At 39.5% G+C, this 19,323-nt stretch overlaps 1 protein-coding gene and 1 non-coding gene across 7 annotated transcripts; both read right to left on the bottom strand.

The window, feature by feature from the left end:
- Positions 1 to 1,339: 1,339 nt before the first annotated feature.
- On the bottom strand, positions 1,340 to 19,213 carry gmeb1 (glucocorticoid modulatory element binding protein 1). 6 transcript variants are annotated; one of them, XM_062962051.1, is made up of 10 exons: positions 19,196 to 19,213; positions 12,225 to 12,461; positions 12,054 to 12,139; positions 10,326 to 10,450; positions 9,936 to 10,039; positions 8,353 to 8,507; positions 7,432 to 7,560; positions 5,651 to 5,788; positions 5,365 to 5,487; positions 1,340 to 3,255 (listed from the first exon to the last, which is right to left on the bottom strand). In XM_062962051.1, exons 2-10 carry the CDS (start codon positions 12,350 to 12,352, stop codon positions 2,555 to 2,557), a joined length of 1,689 nt encoding a protein of 562 aa, XP_062818121.1. In that variant the 5' UTR covers positions 12,353 to 12,461; positions 19,196 to 19,213; the 3' UTR covers positions 1,340 to 2,554. The 6 variants fall into 6 exon arrangements, with proteins under 6 accessions (XP_062818121.1, XP_062818124.1, XP_062818122.1 ...); XM_062962054.1 differs by having other exon boundaries at positions 8,392 to 8,507; XM_062962052.1 differs by having other exon boundaries at positions 12,054 to 12,136; positions 19,196 to 19,212.
- On the bottom strand, positions 18,916 to 19,055 carry LOC134293895 (U11 spliceosomal RNA). Its single transcript, XR_010000869.1, has one exon. It is a non-coding gene; the product is annotated as a U11 spliceosomal RNA (small nuclear RNA).
- Positions 19,214 to 19,323: the final 110 nt, after the last annotated feature.

Raw genomic sequence — 19,323 nt, 5'->3', positions numbered from 1 at the left:
TAAGGAAAAGCCTATTAAACATCAAATTAGGTTATGATTTTACAAATGATGCACCAAAACATCATGTTAGACAACAAATTTGGCAGAAAAAGTAGTTCAGTACGCAGTAATGCTATGTAGTAATTACTGTATTCATGAATTTAGCACCAAAGTATCATGATATATTGAAAACATTAACTACAAAAATGCGTTGCATAATCCAGAATGTTGGATAAGCGAGTGTTGGATAAGTGAGACTCTACTGTATATATAATATAATTTACAATAATATATATTATAGTATATTGTATATACATATAATATTATTTTGTAATACAATTTAATACTAATAATATAATAATATTAATTATATATTATAGATTAAATGTAATATTACTAATAATATTGTATGTAAATTTAATTTGTAAGCCGCTCTGAGTCCCCTTCGGGGCGAGAAGGGCGGCATATTGTATATTATCACTTATTGTATTGTTTAATTGCTCTATGTTATGTTGTATTTATACTTGTTATATTGTTTTGCTCTGGGCATGGCCCCATGTAAGCCGCCCCGAGTCCCCGTTGGGGAGATGGTGGCGGGGTATAAATAAAGTTTTATTATTATTATTATTATTATATAATGTATTAAATAAATAAATAATATTGTAATGTAATACAGTATAATACTAACAATAATACAATATAGTAATATTAATTATATATTACATGTAATATTACCAACAATGTTACAGTATAGTGGGATAGCACAGTATAGTAATATATCATGCTGATATTGTGCTACGCTAATAATATAATTTATTGTATGTACATATAATTTGTAAACTGCTCTAAGTCCCCTTTGGGGTGAGAAGGGCGGAAAATAAATGTAGTAAATAAATAAATATGAGTCCTTGCTGCTAGATAATATAGGAGAAACAGAAACCCTGGGATCCGATCCTGGGATAGAGGGCCCTTCCACACAGCCCTATAATCCAGAATATCAAGGCAGATTATCCACATGATCTGCTTTGAACTGGGTTATCTGAGTCAGTCCACACTGCCATATAATCCAGTTCAATGTCGATTGTATACAGCTGTGTGGAAGGGGCCAATATCCAGTTCAATGTGGATTTGATACAGCTGCCTGGATTAGCCAATCTCTGCTTTGAGCTGGGTTATCTGAGTCCACACTGCCATATAACCCCCTCCCTCCTCTTAGCCTTCAGAAGGAAAGTAAAAACCTGGCTTTGGGATCAGGCTTTTGGAGAATAGCTTAGTGCAATAATCAATTTAGCACATACAGCCCAGAAAACTCAGAGCAACCCAGAGGACGAAAACACAATAAAAACATAATAAAAAGACATTTTTTTCTTTTGCTTCCATATGACCTTTTAATGCAAAAACAAAACAAATAGCTCTCTCTCTCTCTCCTTGTCTCACAATACTGTTGCTGCTGGGTTTTAAACAGTTCAACCCAAATGGATTTTCTCACACTCCAAATTTGGAGAAATGAAGAGGAAGGAAGTAAAATCCCTTCTTCACTCTTCTTACAGAAACTAAGAACAAAAGAAAGAATTATCTCCGGCCAAACTAAGAATAAAAGACCAGAGACTTTCAAATTGCTGAAGTGATGTGTCAGCTGGAATCCTGCAAACTGTTTTTTTTTTCCCAAAAGGTTTTAAACACCAAACATATACACGCATATATAGAAAGAGCTAGTGAGCTTCGTATGGTTCCTGGCATGCAAGAAACAGCACGCTATGCCCAGCCTGCTGAGCCTAGCTCTCCCAGCATGCAACAGCACAATCCACATTTGATACATCCAGGAAATTAATGCTATATTCTTGGATGCTACATCAGATTCTTTTTCTCCCCCCCCCCTGCTGTATGTGCATATGCACGCGTGTGCATGTGTGTGCACATGCATGCATGGGCTCGCAACGCATAAGCAATTCTTTAAAGTTTTGTAAATGGGGAAAAAAAATCACCAGAAAAGGCTTGAAAATAAAGAGCAGATGATATGATTCCAGCTACAAATGGGGGGGAGAGTTGGATGACATGAGGCGTAGAATTAAGTTTTCCTAAAATTGCATCTCATCCAGCAGTTGAACACATTTCCAGCAAGAAGCTCTATTCCTTTTGATATGAAACAATCCAAATGTACCAAATGTGGGTCTATGCCAGGCATGGGCCAACTTGGGCCCTCCGGGTATTTTGGACTCCAACTCCCACAATTCCTAACAGCCTACCGGCTGTTAGGAATTGTGGGAGTTGGAGTCCAAAACACCCGGAGGGCCCAAGTTGGCCCATGCTTGGTCTATGCCCTGTAATCACTCAGAGAACGATCTCTGGAACAGTCGAGGTATGTTTATCTTCTGGATGTGAGGATGTGGCAGAATATCCTCTCAATTCAGGAACGCCGAATTCAGGTTGTTCCTTTGGGTGTGAAAAGGACTGTGTGGATTTGTCAAAAAAAATATTCAATGGGACCTATACAGAAGGCTGTACAAAGACAAAAGATAAACAAATAAAAAGTAAGAGAAGATGAATCAAATAATGTTATAATCTGGCATCCTGGCTAGTCCTCTAAGACCACGATCTCTACATTATGGACCTGATGCTGATGCTCGTCAACCTCGGCCACCATCTTCTCCTCAGTCCTGACTTCGGTCCCCAGAATCATAGCTTTGGCTCCCGATTCCTCGGCTTCCGGGTCGGGCGCCGGGTCTATTTCTATGATGGTTTGCCCGTCTTCTGAGGTGCCGTCTATGGCTTGGATGGTTGAGGTCAGCCCAGACTCCATGGCCACCAGTTCGACAGGGTTCACCACGGTGGCCACATTGGCCAGGGCCCCGCCGTCCTGCATCGCCGTCGAGCTCAGCAGGGCCAGGCTTGAGGACGGGTGAAGGGTCACTGTTTCGGAAGAGCTGGTCTTGGAGGAAGAGACCACCGTGGCATAGCGGAACAGCTGTGAGCCCGAGGGCAACGTGTGCACGGTGACGGGACTCGAGCCCTGGCTGATGGTGGCCACGGGGATGTTGCTCACAGAGAACTGCTGTCCCATGGGCGCAATGGTGATGGGCGAGATGACGGTGAACTGAGGCTGCTGGACGGGGGCCGAGGGGCTCAGGACGGTGGCCGAGGCCGGGCGCTGCAGGCGGGGCCTCTTCGGAGGCTTCGGGGTGCTGACGGGCATCAGCACCACGTTCTGGACTGTCTGAGATTTGATCCGCTGGTCCCTGGCCAGCTTCTTTTGCTCCTCCAACTGGCGGTCCAGGTCTGCAAAAGAAAACAGGGAAATACTGATTTGGAGAATTTATTTTTTATTTTATTTATTTCAAATATTTCTATCCCGCCCTTCTCTCCCGGAGGGACTCAGGGCGGCGTACAATTGGCAACAATTTGATGCCGATACATCATTAAAAACAACAACATATAAAAATATATTACAGTACAACCAATTAAATACAGTATAAAACATAAAAATGGGAACAGCTATGGAAAAGAGGATTTAAATGTTCAGTCGCTGGGTCCGTTAGAGAAAATACGTATAGTAGAGTCTCACTTATCCAAGCCTCGCTTATCCAAGTTTCTGGATTATCCAAGCCATTTTTGTAGTATTTTGGTGCTAAATTCGTAAATACAGTACAGTAGAGTCTCACTTATCCAAGCTAAACGGGCCGGCAGAAGCTTGGATAAGCGAATATCTTGGATAATAAGGAGGGATTAAGGAAAAGCCCATTAAACATCAAATTAGGTTATGATTTTAAAAATTAAGCATCAAAACATCATGTTATACAACAAATTTGACAGAAAAAGTAGTTCAATACGCAGTAATATTATGTTGTAATTACTATATTTACGAAGTTAGCACCAAACTATCACGATATATTGAAAACATTGACTACAAAAATGGCTTGGATAATCCAGAAGCTTGGATAAGTGAGACTCTACTGTATTTACAACATAACATTACTGTGTATTGAACTACTTTTTCTGTGAAATTTGTTGTATAACATGATGTTTTGGTGCTTAATTTGTAAAACCATAACCTAATTTGATGTTTAATAGGCTTTTCCTTAATCCCTCCTTATTATCCAAGATATTCGCTTATCCAAGCTTCTGCCAGCCCATTTAGCTTGGATAAGTGAGACTCTACTGTACCAAATTTTATACAACAGCTGTTGATAATTTTGTGCCTCAAACAGCGTTTGTACACACTGAACTGTCAGAAAGAAAAGCGTGGGCCATTTCAGATTTTGAGAATTTGGGGATAAGGGGTGCTCAACCTGTATAGATATAGATACAGTAGAGTCTCACTTATCCAACATTCGCTTATCCAGCGTTCTGGATTATCCAACGCAATCTGCCTCCCATCCGGATCCACAGCTGTTTCTCTAGGCAGCAAGGATTGGACTTTTTATAGATTTAATTTCCGAAAATGTTGTTACTGGAAGTTAATTTTATGCAATTCTATCTTTATTTGTAGTCATTTTTTTTTGCAGTCAACGTTTTCAATACATTGTGATGTTTTGGTGCTAAATTTGTAAATACATTAATTACTACATAACATTACCATGTATTGAACTGCTTTTTCTGTCGATTTGTCATGAAACATGTTGTTTTGGTGCTTATTTTGTAAAATCATAATGTAATTTGATGTTTAATAGGCTTTTCCTTAATCCCTCCTTATTATCCAACATTTTCACTTATCCAACATTCTGCCGGCCTGCTTATGTTGCATAAGTGAGACTCTACTGTATGTGCAAAGAGGCTTAGCCTATGGCCAAAGAAGGCATTAAGCAGATGACTCATTTAAACGCACATTCTAAAAGATATACAAGTAGCTTCAGTTGGCGGGAAGTGTCGAGGATTAATCATTGTTGGTTGATTTATCTGCCCACTCAACAATAGGATGCCTGGCCATTATTACTTTGCACTTTATTGACTATTTTAGCTGTGAAACTACCTCTCCCATGTTGAAGTTTTCTGCACTTTGGCCCAGATCCGTGTTTTAGCCTCCCGTTTTTAACATTTTATGCTGTATGCTGACTTTTATTACTGTTTTACTAATGTTGTTGTCTTATTCATGCGATATTTGTTTTATTGGTTTTTTGCTGTTATTGTATTTTTATGTCGGGCATGGCCCCATGTAAGTTGTTCCGAGTCCCTCCGGGGAGATGGGGCAGGGTATAAAAATAAAGTTGTTGTTATTATTATTATTATTATTATTATTATTATTATTATTATTATTAACAGAAGGGTCATCTTGAGTGATAATGAATGTACTGTGTGTACAGCAAAGCAAGAAACGCACACCCGCTTCCTGCACAATAAACGGACAGCTTTAGATTATCCCAGTAAATCTGTTCACAACGCACAACATACCTGCAAGAGTAAAGAGGAACTGCTCTTCCCCCTGATCGGTTTGACTTTTCCGATTGTCCAGCACTCTCTTGACTGTGTCCATCAAACCAAAAGTATGTGCAACGTTATTTAAGACAGCAGCATCTGCAGAGACAGAAAAAGAGACCAAATAATCTGAGATTATTATTTTCTTGTATGAAAAGCATGTAGTCTTCCACGTGACTCCAATTGCTACTCTTAATTTGCGAATACATTTTGCGAAGAAACACAGGTTTAATCCGCTGACCGCTGCTGACCTTCTACCCACCGGTAATCTGGAAGGACGACTGGCCAAGTCTCTGCTGGACCCCCCTCAGCACCTCTTCTATCTCCTTCTGAATGTTGCAGACGACTTCCTCCATCAGCCCCACGTCTGCAATTCCTTTCCAGAACATGAGCGTGTCCTCTGGCAGAAGGGGAAAAAGGAGAAAGATTTAAGGGAGTCCTGCAAAGCTAAGTAGGAAACAATGCCAAGATCAAGGCGCTGCTATGCACATTGTCTGCTTTGAACTGGATTATACGAGTCTACACTGCCATATAATCCAGTTTCTGCAATGCTCTGAACAAGAAAAAGAATAAGCAACATTCAAAGTCTAGGAATATGAATATGGATGGAAACCCCGCCCACCCCAATCTTTGTCTGCTAATTACGAGGGCTATCCAGAAAGTAGATTACGTTTTGGAATTAAAAATGAACAAAGTATAGGAGAAAACATTTACCATATGCAGTTGAAAGCCACACCCAAATACTACATCTCATATAGTCGCCATTCAAATCTATTTGCACTTTTAGCACTTTCGCCTAGATTCTTTGAACTTAATCCATGATTTTAACATTTTATCTTGTATGTGGTTTTTATGACTTGCTTTTATTGTTTGAATATTGGTTTATTGGTTTTGTTGTTTTGTTTTTATTGTTCTGTTCAGGCTTGGCCCCATGTAAGCCGCCCCGAGCCCCTTCGGGGAGATGGGGCAGGGTATAAGAATAAAATTATTATTATATTATTATCTAGGCACTTACCATAGCGATGAAGGAACTTTGCAACTCCTTCCCCACTAAATTCTGCCGCTTGTCCGCAACCAGCCGATCACTCCTTTCCGCAGCTGCGCAGCATCGCTAAAACGCTGCGTTGCCAGCCACGCGCCCATTGTTGGAAACAAGTAGTTGAGGAAGCAAGCGGCAGAATTGAGTGGGGAAGGAGTTGCAAAGCTCCTTAATCGCTATAGTAAGTACCTAGATTTGAATGGCGACTACGTGAGATGTGGTATTTGGGTGTGGCTTTCAACTGCATATAATAATAATAATAATAATAATAATAATAATAACAACAACAACAAAAAAACTTTATTTATATCCTGCCACCATCTCCCCACGGGGACTCGGGGCGGCTCACATGGGGCAAGGCCCGGTCAACATAGTTCACAAAAGTAACAACATGAATACATTAGCACAATATACACAGGTTAAAACACAAGAAGGTAATAAAAACAAGAGTTAATACATCAGTAATACAGTAGAGTCTCACTTATCCAAGACTTGCTTATCCAAGGCATTTTTGTAGTCAATATTTTCAATATATTGTGATATTTTGGTGCTAAATTCATAAATTCAGTAATTACTACATAACATTACTGTGTATTGAACCACTTTTTCTGTCAAATTTGTTGTATAACATGATGTTTTGGTGCTTAATTTGTAAAATCATAACCTAATTTGATGTTTAATAGGCTTTTCCTTAATCCAAGATATTCGCTTATCCTAGGTTCTGCCAGCCCGTTTAGCTTGGATAAGTGAGACTCTACTGTAATACCAAACAACCAGCAATGTAATTCAGTCAACTTCATAGGTGGGGGAACAGCAGCAGCAATAACAAGAAGGACCTAGCAAACGTTTTCTCCTATACTTTGTTCATTTTTAATTCCAAAACGTAATGTACTTTCTGGATAACCCTCGTATTTCACTTCTAGTATCAGCCTAGGTGATATCCTATCAATGCAGTGAAAAACAGCAGAATGCTCGAGATGCGCAGCCAAATGGATGGGACTTACCTGAAATCTCATCTGGGTCTTTCTTGGTGCCCTCATCTGTTGCCATGGTGACTGCTGCGGTCAGAGCGGAGTTCCACTCAATCCCTTCCTCCATGCTTTCCTCGGACACTGAAATCTGCGTGATGCTCCCTGGAGGAAGGGAACACGCCAGTGAGGCTACTCCATGGACAGCTTTTGTGGTCAGAAATCCTCAAACGGCTTTAATCCTACGTTCCTGACCAAGTGCCACCAGATAAACTAACAACTCCCATCCACTCCAACATGTACAAAGTTTCATACATTTAAGAGACTTAAATGGGGCCGGGCTGTGGCGCAGGCTGTTGAGCAGCCGGCTGCAATAAATCACTCTGACCATGAGGTCATGAGTTCGAGGCCAGCTCGTGGCGGGATGAGCACCCGTCAATCAAAAATAAAAAATAGCCCCTGCTCGTTGCTGACCTAGCAACCCGAAAGATAGTTGCATCTATCAAGGAGGAAATAAGGTACCACTTATAAAAGTGGGGAGGCAAGTTTAACTAATTTACGACTTGGAATGAGGAAGTGCCGTCAGAGTGGATGATGAAGCAGCTGCTCCCTCCTGTGGCCAGAATCGAACATACCCTCAGGAGAAGGTTAAATTGCCTCTGCGTCTGTCTGTCTCTGTTTGATGTGTTTATGGGCATTGAATGTTTTTGATGTGTTTATGGGCATTGAATGCCCTATGTGTGTATAATGTGATCCGCCCTGAGTCCCCTTCGGGGTGAGAAAGAAGGGTGGAATATAAATACTGTAAATAAATAAATAAGAGTGAGTGTTCTCCAATATTTTCCACGCAGAGAAGCAGCGGGAATAAGAGATGTGTATGGTGTTCTTTAATGGGGAGATGGGAGGTCAGGAGAGAAGCCAACCAACCCCCTTGGCGGGCATGAGCGCCGTTCCTACCCTCGGCGGAGGTGGGAGTCTGGACCAGGCTTTGCTGACCTGGCACGGGCGCCCGGGCGCTGCTGATCAGCAGGTCGAACTTGGTGCTGCGGCAGGTGTTGGTGCACACCTTGTCGTGCTGGTAGAAGTCGATCTGGCCCGAGTCCATCATCTTTCTGCACAGAGAGCAGAAACAACAACAAAGCCATCGTTGCCTTCCCCATTTGGCACATTCTGCACTGAGTTCTATGAATTAGTCTCCTGTTTTAATATTGTATGTTTTCATGTCGATTTTAACGATTGTTTTTACTGATATAGAATCATAGAATAGTAGAGTTGGAAGAGACCTCATGGGCCATCCAGTCCAACCCCCTACCAAGAAGCAGGAAAATTGATGTTTTTATTGGTTATAATTGTTTTATTGCTGTGTTATTGATATTTGATGGTTTTATTGGGCTAGGCCCCATGTGAGCCGCCCCGAGTCCCTTCGGGGAGATGAGGCGGGGTATAAAAATAAAGTTGTTGTTATTATTATTATTATCATTATCAGGAGGACTAGAAAGAAGAAAACCTTATTCAGGCAGGCTTCTATATCTTCATCTCGGGGACTTTGTGCTTTGCTACTTTTGATAGGCAATGGCTTATAACACCTTCCCTAGCAACATCTGACAAGCCCCAACTCTTCTGGGCTTTAGAAAAGCTCTATAAAGACATGGCTGTGTGCCCAAGCATCTAATGAATAAACATCTAAGCCGACATGGTCTGAATTAAGGTTTATGCATGAGGTTCCGGATGAATTGATTAAATTATATATATGTTTTAAAGCTTTATAATGTATTTAAATAGTATTATTAACTGACTTGTGTGTCTTGTTTTGATTTTATAATTGTGTTTTGGGCATTAAACTTTGCCAATTTCTGTGAGCCGCCCTGAGTCCCCTCGGGTGAGAACAGCGGGGTATGAATGTTGTAAGTAATAAATAAATAAATACTGTATATACTCGAGTATAAGCCTAGTTATTCAGCCCTTTTTTAGGACTGAAAAAAACCCTCCTCGGCTTATACTCGGGTGAGGGTCCTGGTGGGCTTATATTCAGGTTGGTTTATACTCTATATGGTATATTTATTATTTTTCTCTATTATTATTAGTATTGTTACATTTATTATTTTACTCTATTAATTATTATTATTACATTTATTATTTTACTTTATTGTTGTTACTTTTACATTTATTTTACTCTATTTTTATTATTATTAATACATTTATTATTTTACTCTATTTATTATTACATTTATTATTTCACTCTATGATTATTAAAAGGATACATAAGCACATTTACATTGAAGAAGATGAAAATAATGATTTAATCAGAGTTGAACCGTCAAATATTTAATTACAATTTGATGTAAAGATTCAAAAACATTTAAACTACTGATGCCTCAATTAATGTAATTTTATTGGTATCTCGGCTTATACTGGAGTCAATGTTTGCCCAATTTTTTTGTGCTAAAGTTAGGTGCCTCAGCTTATATTTGGGTCGGCTTATACTCGAGTATATATGGTAAATAGATAAATAAATTGTAATGGCAAAAACCCTTTCTCACCTCAGCATGATTCCTTCGAGGCGAATGGCTCTCTTCCAGTCCTTCAGGGTAGATTTGCCAGCGAGATGAACAAAGTGCTTTGGGCTGATGAGCTGATCATTGAACTGGCAAACATACAGAAGAAATAAATCAAACAAGGCACCAAAGCAAAGGCTTCAGTTCTGTGTCTAACAGAGTTAAGTCTATGAATATGAAACCAATGATGGGTACAAAGAGTGAAGGGGAAGCGATGGGTACAGGGGCGCTGGGAAACGTAGTGTTGCCATGCTGTTACCTTAATAATAATAATAAAACTTTATTTATACCCCGCCACCATCTCCTCGCAGGGAACGGGGCGGCTTACATGGGGCAACGGCCCAAACAACATAGGACAAAATATAAACATAATACCTTCACGCACTTGACGTTGATTCCAGGGCAAACAAATTTCTTCCAGAGAAGGATGGCTTTGCTCTCTCCACAGGTGATGGGGTAAGCAATCTCAATATCCTCATGGGCTTCAATGGTGCTCGGATCTGGAGGTGGAGAAGAAGAAAAATGCCTTGAGGAAAGAATGGAAGGACCTGGAGGGCCGAAGTTGGCCCATGCCTGGTCTAAGGCTTTAAAGGTCATTCCCAGCCCTTTGAATTGTGACCGGAAACAGACTGGCAGCCGGTGGCACTTCCCCACTCCCTGCAGACAGAATTCAAGAGGAAAAACCACAGTCAGAGTTCCAAAGCCAAGCTAGATACAGTAGAATCTCACTTATCCAAGACTCACTTATCCAAGGCTCTGGATTATCCAAGGCTTTTTGTAGTCAATGTTTTCAATATATCGTGATTATTTTGGTGCTAAATTCATAAATACAGTAATTACAACATAACATTACTGCGTATTGCAGAGGTCCCCAAACTAAGGCCCGGGGGCCGGATGCAGCCCTCCAAGGTCATTTACCTGGCCCCCGCCCTCAGTTTTATAATATAATATTTTTATATCAGTTTTAATAATATAACATATTGTATATACATATAATATTGATAATAATCTTATGTTATACAATATAATACTAATAGTAATACCATATAATAATATTAATTGTATGTTATATATTACATATAATATTACAGTATAGTGGTATAGTTCAATATAGTAATATATAATGCTAATATTGTGTTATGCTAATAATATAATATATTGTATGTACATACAGCTGCTCTGAGTCCCCTTCGGGGTGAGAAGGGTGGGATATAAATGTAGTAAATAAATGCAGTAAATAAATAAATAATTTTAGACTTGGGCTCGGCCAAAGTCTGACATGACTTGAAGGCACACAACAACAACAACAACAACAACAACAATCCTAATTAACTTGACTATCTCATTGGCCAGTAGCAGGCCCACACTTTCCATTGAAATCCTGATAGGTTTATGTTGGTTAAAATTGTTTTAATTTTTAAATATTGTATTGTTCTTTCATTGTTGTTGTTGTTGTTGTTGTTGCACTACAGAGAAGACATGTGCAGTATGCATAGGAATTTTTTTTTTCCAAATGATAATTCGGCCCCTCAACAGTCTGAAGGATTGTGGACTGGCCCTCTGCTTAAAAAGTTTGGGGACCCCTGGCGTATTGAACTACTTTTTCTGAATATTCATAATATTATATTGTAATACAACATAATACTAATCTATATATATAAAAGAGTGATGGAATCCTGGCGACCAACAAAACAACAAAACTAAACACCCCACAACCACAAAAATTGACAGCACAACCCCTCATCCATGCCTCTAGGTTGATACAACAAAAAGAAACGAAAAATAAACTCCTAAGATTCCCATAAGCCACAGCAACGCGTGGCCGGGCATAGCTAGTACAATATAATAATATTAATTATATATTATATTTTACATGCACTATTACTAATAATATTACAATATATTGATACAGTACAATATAGTAATTTATTACCAGTATTATACTATGCTAATAATATAATATTGTATGTAAATATTATTTGTAAGCCGCTCTGAGTCCCCTTCGGGGTGAGAAGGGCAGGATATAAATGTAGCAAATAAATAAATAAATCCCAAATATCTTGCCTTTTCCAAACCGGAGGCACCCTGTGATCATAGACTCACCAATGCCTTCTTCCAGCTTGTGGATGGTGTGCGCTTCTACCGCAACCACAGCCGTATTGGTCTCAGAGCCTTCTTGATAAATCCTGCTGAAGGAAGTGCATGTAAGTAAACAACTCTGTTTGTAAACAAAAAAGAGCCTGGTGTCCACCCTCCTTGTAGCACAGCACGTACCCTTGTTGTATGGGCTGCAGCTGCAGAATCACCTGGGTCTTGGTATCTTCTGGGTTCCCGCCTTCGTTGCCGTCGGTCGGCACAACCACCACGTCCCCGATGGGGATGTTTACTTCGGCATTGGCCATTTGCTCACATGGAGTCCAAGCCGCGAGGGGAGAGGTGTGCTGCAACGGACAATAGGGAACAAGGCGTCTGGGGATGCCTGCTGGTGTCGTTCTAGGAGTGTGAGAAAGCCTGAGTGGGAGAAGCTTTGGTGAGAGAAGCTCCAGTGTGAAGGCTGCTGTGTGTAAAAGCTCCTGTGCGAAGCTCCTGTGCAAGTTTGCTGTTCAAAGAGCCTCTGTGAGAGCGAAGCTTCTGGAACAAGGCCAGACAGCCCGAAAGACTCACTGCAGCCCAGTACCCAATACAGTAGAGTCTCACTTATCCAACCTTTGCTTATCCAACGTTCTGTATTATCCAACACAGTATGCCTTTTAGTAGTACAGTAGAGTCTCACTTATCCAACACTCGCTTATCCAACGTTCTGGATTATCCAACGCATTTTTGAGTCAAAGTTTTCAATACATCGTGATATTTTGGTGCTAACTTCGTAAATACAGCAATTACTACATAGCATTACTGTGTATTGAACTACTTTTTCTGTCAAATTTGTTGTATAACATGTTTTGGTGCTTCATTTGTAAAATCATAACCTAATTTGATGTTTAATAGGCTTTTCCTTAATGCCTCCTTATTATCCAACATATTCGCTTATCCAACATTCTGCCGGCCCGTTTATGTTGGATAAGTGAGACTCTACTGTAAATGTTTTTGTAGTCAATGTTTTTAATACATTGCCATGTTTTGGTGCTAAATTCATAAATACAGTAGAGTCTCACTTATCCAACCTTTGCTTATCCAACGTTCTGTATTATCCAGCGCAGCCTGCCTTTTAGTAGTAAATGTTTTGTAGTCAATGTTTTTAATACATTGCCATGTTTTGGTGCTTAATTCATAAATACAGTAGAGTCTCACTTATCCAACCTTTGCTTATCCAATGTTCTGTATTATCCAACGCAGTCTGCCTTTTAGTAGTCAATGTTTTTGTAGTCAATGTTTTTAATACATTGCCATGTTTTGGTGCTAAATTCATAAATACAGTAGAGTCTCACTTATCCAACATAAATGGGCCTGCAGAAAATTGAATGAGCGAATATGTTGGATAATAAGGAGAGATTAAGGAAAAGCCTATTACACATCAAATTAGGTTATGATTTTACAAATTAAACATCAAAACATCGTTATACAAAGAAATTGACAGAAAAAGTAGTTCACTACACATTAATGTTATGTAGTAATTACTGTATTTACGAATTTAGCACCAAAATATCACGATGTATTGAAAACTTTGACTACAAAAATGCATTGGATAATCCAGAACGTTGGATAAGCGAGTGTTGGATAAGTGAGACTGTACAGTAATAATAATAATAATAATAATAATAATAATAATAATAATAATAATAATACTTTATTTATACCCTGCCACCATCTCCCCACGGGGACTCGGGGCAGCTCACGTTACGAAAGTAACAACACAAATGCATTAGCACAAAATGCACAGGTTAAAACACAATAAGGTAATAAAGCAAAAGTTAATACAACAGAATAGTATCAAACAACCACCAATACAATTCAGTCAACTTCATAGGTGGGGGGGACTGTAGTAAATTACTGTAGTAAATTCAGTAATTACTACCTAATATTACCGTGTACTGAACTGCTTTTTCTGTCGATTTGTTGTAAAACATGATGTTTTGGTGCTTATTTTGTAAAATCAGAATGTAATTTGACGTTTAATAGGCTTTTCCTTAATCCCTCCTTATTATCCAACATTTTTGCTTATCCAACATTCTGCCGGCCCGTTTATGCTGGATAAGCGAGACTCTCCTGTACTTTTTTTCGTTTCCATTTTGTCAACCTCGGATGCCTCCCAAAGTCATTTGGGAGCAAAGCAAAGCCAAAAAGGCTGCCTTTTGTCCCAGCAGAGTTTGCTGGGAAAGAGATGGAGAAAGCACAGCGTTCTGGGAAATGTAGTTCGGGAAGGCGAGGAGCCCTATGGCGGAGAAGGCAAAAGGCACTGCCCTGAACTACATTTCCCAGAATGCTGCTCAGCCTGGGTGAGCCCGAATGAGCAGAGGGAACTATAACTTCTCTCCATCCTGGGTTTAGATCCTATGGATTTCTCCTGTTTCTCCATCAGAGGGAAAAGGGGGCGGGGCGTGCGCTGGCCTGGAGCAGGGTGTGAGGGCGGGGCTACCGGGAAGCCAAGCCCCGCCCCCTTTCCCCCCATCCTGCCACTCATTCCCCCCTCCCCCTTCCCACACACACGGCGGTGACGTTCTCTCCTTTCAAGCCCTCCGTCCCACACGCCTCACAGGCGTGGGCCCTCCCGGCTCCCGTAGCGGCGACGCGGCTGTTACGGCGTACGCACGCTCCCCCCTCCCCCGCCCCTATTACCGTCGCCGAGCAGCCGAGTCCGGGCTGTTGAAGAGGGGGGAGGGGAGCCAGGAGAGGCGGAGCATGCGCAGAAGACGGCACCGCTCGGCCGCCCGCGCCTCCCTCCGCCTCCTTTCTTAAAGGGGCCGCGGGCAATTTAGTGCTATGATATATATGGTATATTATTGTATTATATATTATATATAGATATTGTTTTTATATATATATATATATATATATATATATATATATATATCTCAATATCTATATATAATATATAATACAATAATATACCATATATATCATACCATATATATACACACACACACACACATATATATATATACACACTAGCTGTGCCCGGCCACGCTTTGCTGTGGCATTTTCTGGTGGTGTTGGTGAGAAATTGTTGAGGTAGTGGTGGTATTGAATGTCTGTTGTATGGTTGTCTTTATGTTTAGTATGCACACTGAAGTGGATTATATGGCAGTGTGGAGTCAAGATAATCCAGTTCAAAGCAGGTAATATAAGATTATAAATGGGTTATATAGCTGTGTGGAAGGGCCTTGAGTCTACACTGCCATATAATCCAGTTAAAATCTGATAATCTGTGGAAGAGGCCTAACTGTGCATGTCCCCTGGGCTGAGGAGGTTGTTAGGAGACCAAGTGGGCGGAGCTTAGCCTTCAAACTGGCAGCAATTGGATAAAAACTATGATTCCTCTCCCTCTAATTAGGACTTTATTTTTCTTTTCTTTTTGTTGTATCAACCTTGAGGCGTGAATGATGGGTTGTGTTGTCAAATTTCGAGGTTGGGGGGCCTGTAGTTTTGTTGTTTTGTCCGCTGCCCTGATGCCATCACTCTTTTATATATATATATATATATATATATATATATATATGAAAGCATTGAAATGCAATTTAAAATAATATACATATATATATATGTATATGTATATATCAGCAATCATAACATTTAAATATATGTTATATATGATGTATGATGTAATATTATATTATGTTATATTATATATAGTGTCATGTTATATATATATATATATATATATATATATATATGAAAGCATTGCAATGCAATTTAAAATATGCATATATATGTATATATCAGCAACCATAACATTTAAATATATATGATATTATATATGATGTTATTTTATATTATGTTATATTATATAGATATAGTGTAATGTTAATATATATATATATATGAAAGCATTGCAATGCAATTATAAATAATATACATATATATACATATATATGTATATATCAACAACCGTAACATTTAAATATATATGATATTATATATGATGTATGATGTGATATTATATTATGTTATATTATATAGATATAGTGTAATGTGTGTCTGTGTGTGTGTATATATATATATATGAAAGCATTGCAATGCAATTTAAAATAATATATAAATATATATGTATATATCAACATCCCTAATATATATATATATATATATATATATATATATATATATATATGTACAGTAGAGTCTCACTTATCCAACATAAATGGGCCGGCAGAATGTTGGATAAGATAATATCTTGGATAATAAGGAGAGATTAAGGAAAAGCCTATTAAACATCAAATTAGGTTATGATTTTACAAAGTAAGCACCAAAACATCATGTTATACAATAAATTTGACAGGAAAAGTAGCTCAATACGCAGTAATGTTATGTAGTAATTACTGTATTTATGAATTTAGCACCAAAATATCACGATGTATTGAAAACACTGACTATAAAAATGTGTTGGATAATCCAGAACATTGGATAAGCGAATGTTGGATAAGTGAGACTCTACTGTACTAATAATATAATTATATTGTATATATATATATAACTTGTAAGCTGCCCTGAGGCCCCTTCGGGGTGAGAAGGGCAGGATATAAATGTTGCTAATAAATTAATATAATAATATAATAATAATAAATAATATAAATAATACCATTTATGTGTTTTAAATGCAATTCTGTATCTTGTATTTCTGGATATGCCTAAACTCTCTTGAGCTTTAGGAAGAACGTAAAGACATGGCTTTGTGCGCAAGCATTTAATTGAGTAAACATTATATTTGACATCGTCTCAACTAAGGTCTACAGGCAAGGTTTTTGGAAGAACTGAATTAAGTAATTGCAGTAGAGTCTCACTTATCTAAGCTAAACGGGCCAGCAGAAGCTTGGATAAGCGAATTAGGTTATGATTTTACAAATTAAGCACCAAAACATCATGTTATGCAACAAATTTGACAGAAAAAGTAGTTCAATATGCAGTAATCTTATATTGTAATTACTGTATTTGCAAATTTAGCACCAAAATTTCACAATATATTGAAAACATTGACCAAAAAAATGGCTTGGATAATCCAGAACCTTGGATAAGTGAGACTCTACTGTATATGTTTTTAAGTTTGTATAATGTGTTGGCCACATCATGAGGAGACAGGAAAGCTTGGAGATCATGGTGCTGGGGGAAATGGAAGGAAAAAGGAAGAGAGGCGGATGGATAGAGTCGTTGAACGTGTTTTTATTAATTATTGTTAATTGTTTAAATGTAGTATTGATTTTGTTGGGCTATTGAATTTTGCCAGTTGTTGTAAGCTGCCTTGAGTCCCTTCAAGTGAGAAAGGTGGGGTATTTATTTATTTATTTACAGCATTTATATTCCGCCCTTCTTTCTCACCCCGAAGGGGACTCAGGGCGGATCACATTACACATACAGTAGAGTCTCACTTATCCAACATAAACGGTCTGGCAGAACATTGGATTAGCGAATATGTTGGATAATAAGGAGAGATTAAGAAAAAGCCTATTAAACATCAAATTAGGTTATGATTTTACAAATTAAGCACCAAAACATCATGTTATACAAAAAAATTGACAGAAAAAGTAGTTCATTACACATTAATGCTATGTAGTAATTACTGTATTTACGAATTTAGCACCAAAATATCACAATGCATTGAAAACATTGACTACAAAAATGCGTTGGATAATCCAGAATGTTGGATAAGTGAGTGTTGGACAAGTGAGACTCTACTGCAGGGGTCCTCAAACTTTTGAAGTGGAGGGCTGGTTCATGGTCCTTCAGACTGTTGGGGGGCCGGACTATGAAATGGTCCAAAATTAGGATTGTTGTTGTGTGCCTTCAAGTCATTTCAGAGTTAGGTCAACCTTGAGTCTAAAGTTTAGGACAGAGGCCAGGTCAATGACACTGGAGGGCTGCATCTGGCCCATGGGCCTTAGTTTGGGGACCTCTGATCTAGATGATCTCATAAGACCATAGGTAAGGAAAGAGACCCTCAAAGTTCATCTAGACGGTGTCATAGGACCATAGGTAAGGAAAGTGACCTCCGAAAGCCATCTAGATGGTCTCATAAGGCCGTAGCTAAGCAAAGAGACCTTCAAAAACGATCTAGATGGTCTCATAAGACCATAGGTAAGGAAAGAGACCCTCAAAGTTCATCTAGACGGTGTCATAGGACCATAGGTAAGGAAAGTGACCTCCGAAAGCCATCTAGATGGTCTCATAAGGCCGTAGCTAAGCAAAGAGACCTTCAAAAACGATCTAGATGGTCTCATAAGACCATAGGTAAGGAAAGAGACCCTCAAAGTTCATCTAGACGGTGTCATAGGACCATAGGTAAGGAAAAGGACCTCCAAAAGCCATCTAGATGGTCTCATAAGGCCGTAGCTAAGCAAAGAGACCTTCAAAAACGATCTAGATGGTCTCATAAGACCATAGGTAAGGAAAGAGACCCTCAAAGTTCATCTAGACAGTGTCATAGGACCATAGGTAAGGAAAGTGACCTCCGAAAGCCATCTAGATGGTCTCATAAGGCCGTAGCTAAGCAAAGAGACCTCCAAAGACCAGTTAGACTTAGGTCAACCCTAAGTCTAAAGTTTAGGACAGGAGCCAGGTAAATGACCTTGGAGGGCCGCATCCGGCCCCCGGGCCTTAAGTTTGGGGACCCCTGCTCTACTGTATAGGCAAACATTCAATGCCTTTTAACATAGAACAAAGACAAGGCAAACAGTGATTCATTGCAGCTGGTTGCAACTGGCTGCTCTCCAGCCTGCGCCACAGCCCGGGTAAAAGTGTTGTAAATAAGTAAGTTCCTTTGAAAAGGACTCATGAGAACAGCCCATGCCACTCTCTTGCTGCCTTTGACTTCTATTGCTGGGGAGCCAGAACACGCGATTACCAGCTTCCCCGTTCCCAAAAATTATGCTTCCGAAATCTCTTGATAGCGATTCCGCACGGAAAGGAACAGGCCGCAGCCTCCCTCTCCATGTGCCACTCACGGCAGAAGCCCTTTTTAAAGCGCGAGCTGGCACAGGCAGGGCACCCAACCCTCCGCGACCTCTTTTTAGCTTACAGCGAGCGGCCCATCCTTATGAACTCAAACCCCTGTATGTGAGGAGGGCTCTCTCTTTTGATACAGATAACCATTCACTTACTTCTCCAGAGCTAGCACAGAGGGAGAACGGCATTCGTATATTTCGATAATACGATGCAAATGAGCGCACGGCATGCTGGGAGGGGGAGAAAGAAAGGCGGGGTGAGGCGCCGCCTAGGGAAAGGGGGA

Source organism: Anolis carolinensis, unplaced genomic scaffold (genome assembly GCF_035594765.1).
Source record: "Anolis carolinensis isolate JA03-04 unplaced genomic scaffold, rAnoCar3.1.pri scaffold_10, whole genome shotgun sequence".
Classification (NCBI taxonomy): Eukaryota; Metazoa; Chordata; class Lepidosauria; order Squamata; family Dactyloidae; genus Anolis; species Anolis carolinensis.
Note: the sequence above shows the minus strand (reverse complement) of the source record. Positions and strands in the feature narration are given on the sequence as shown.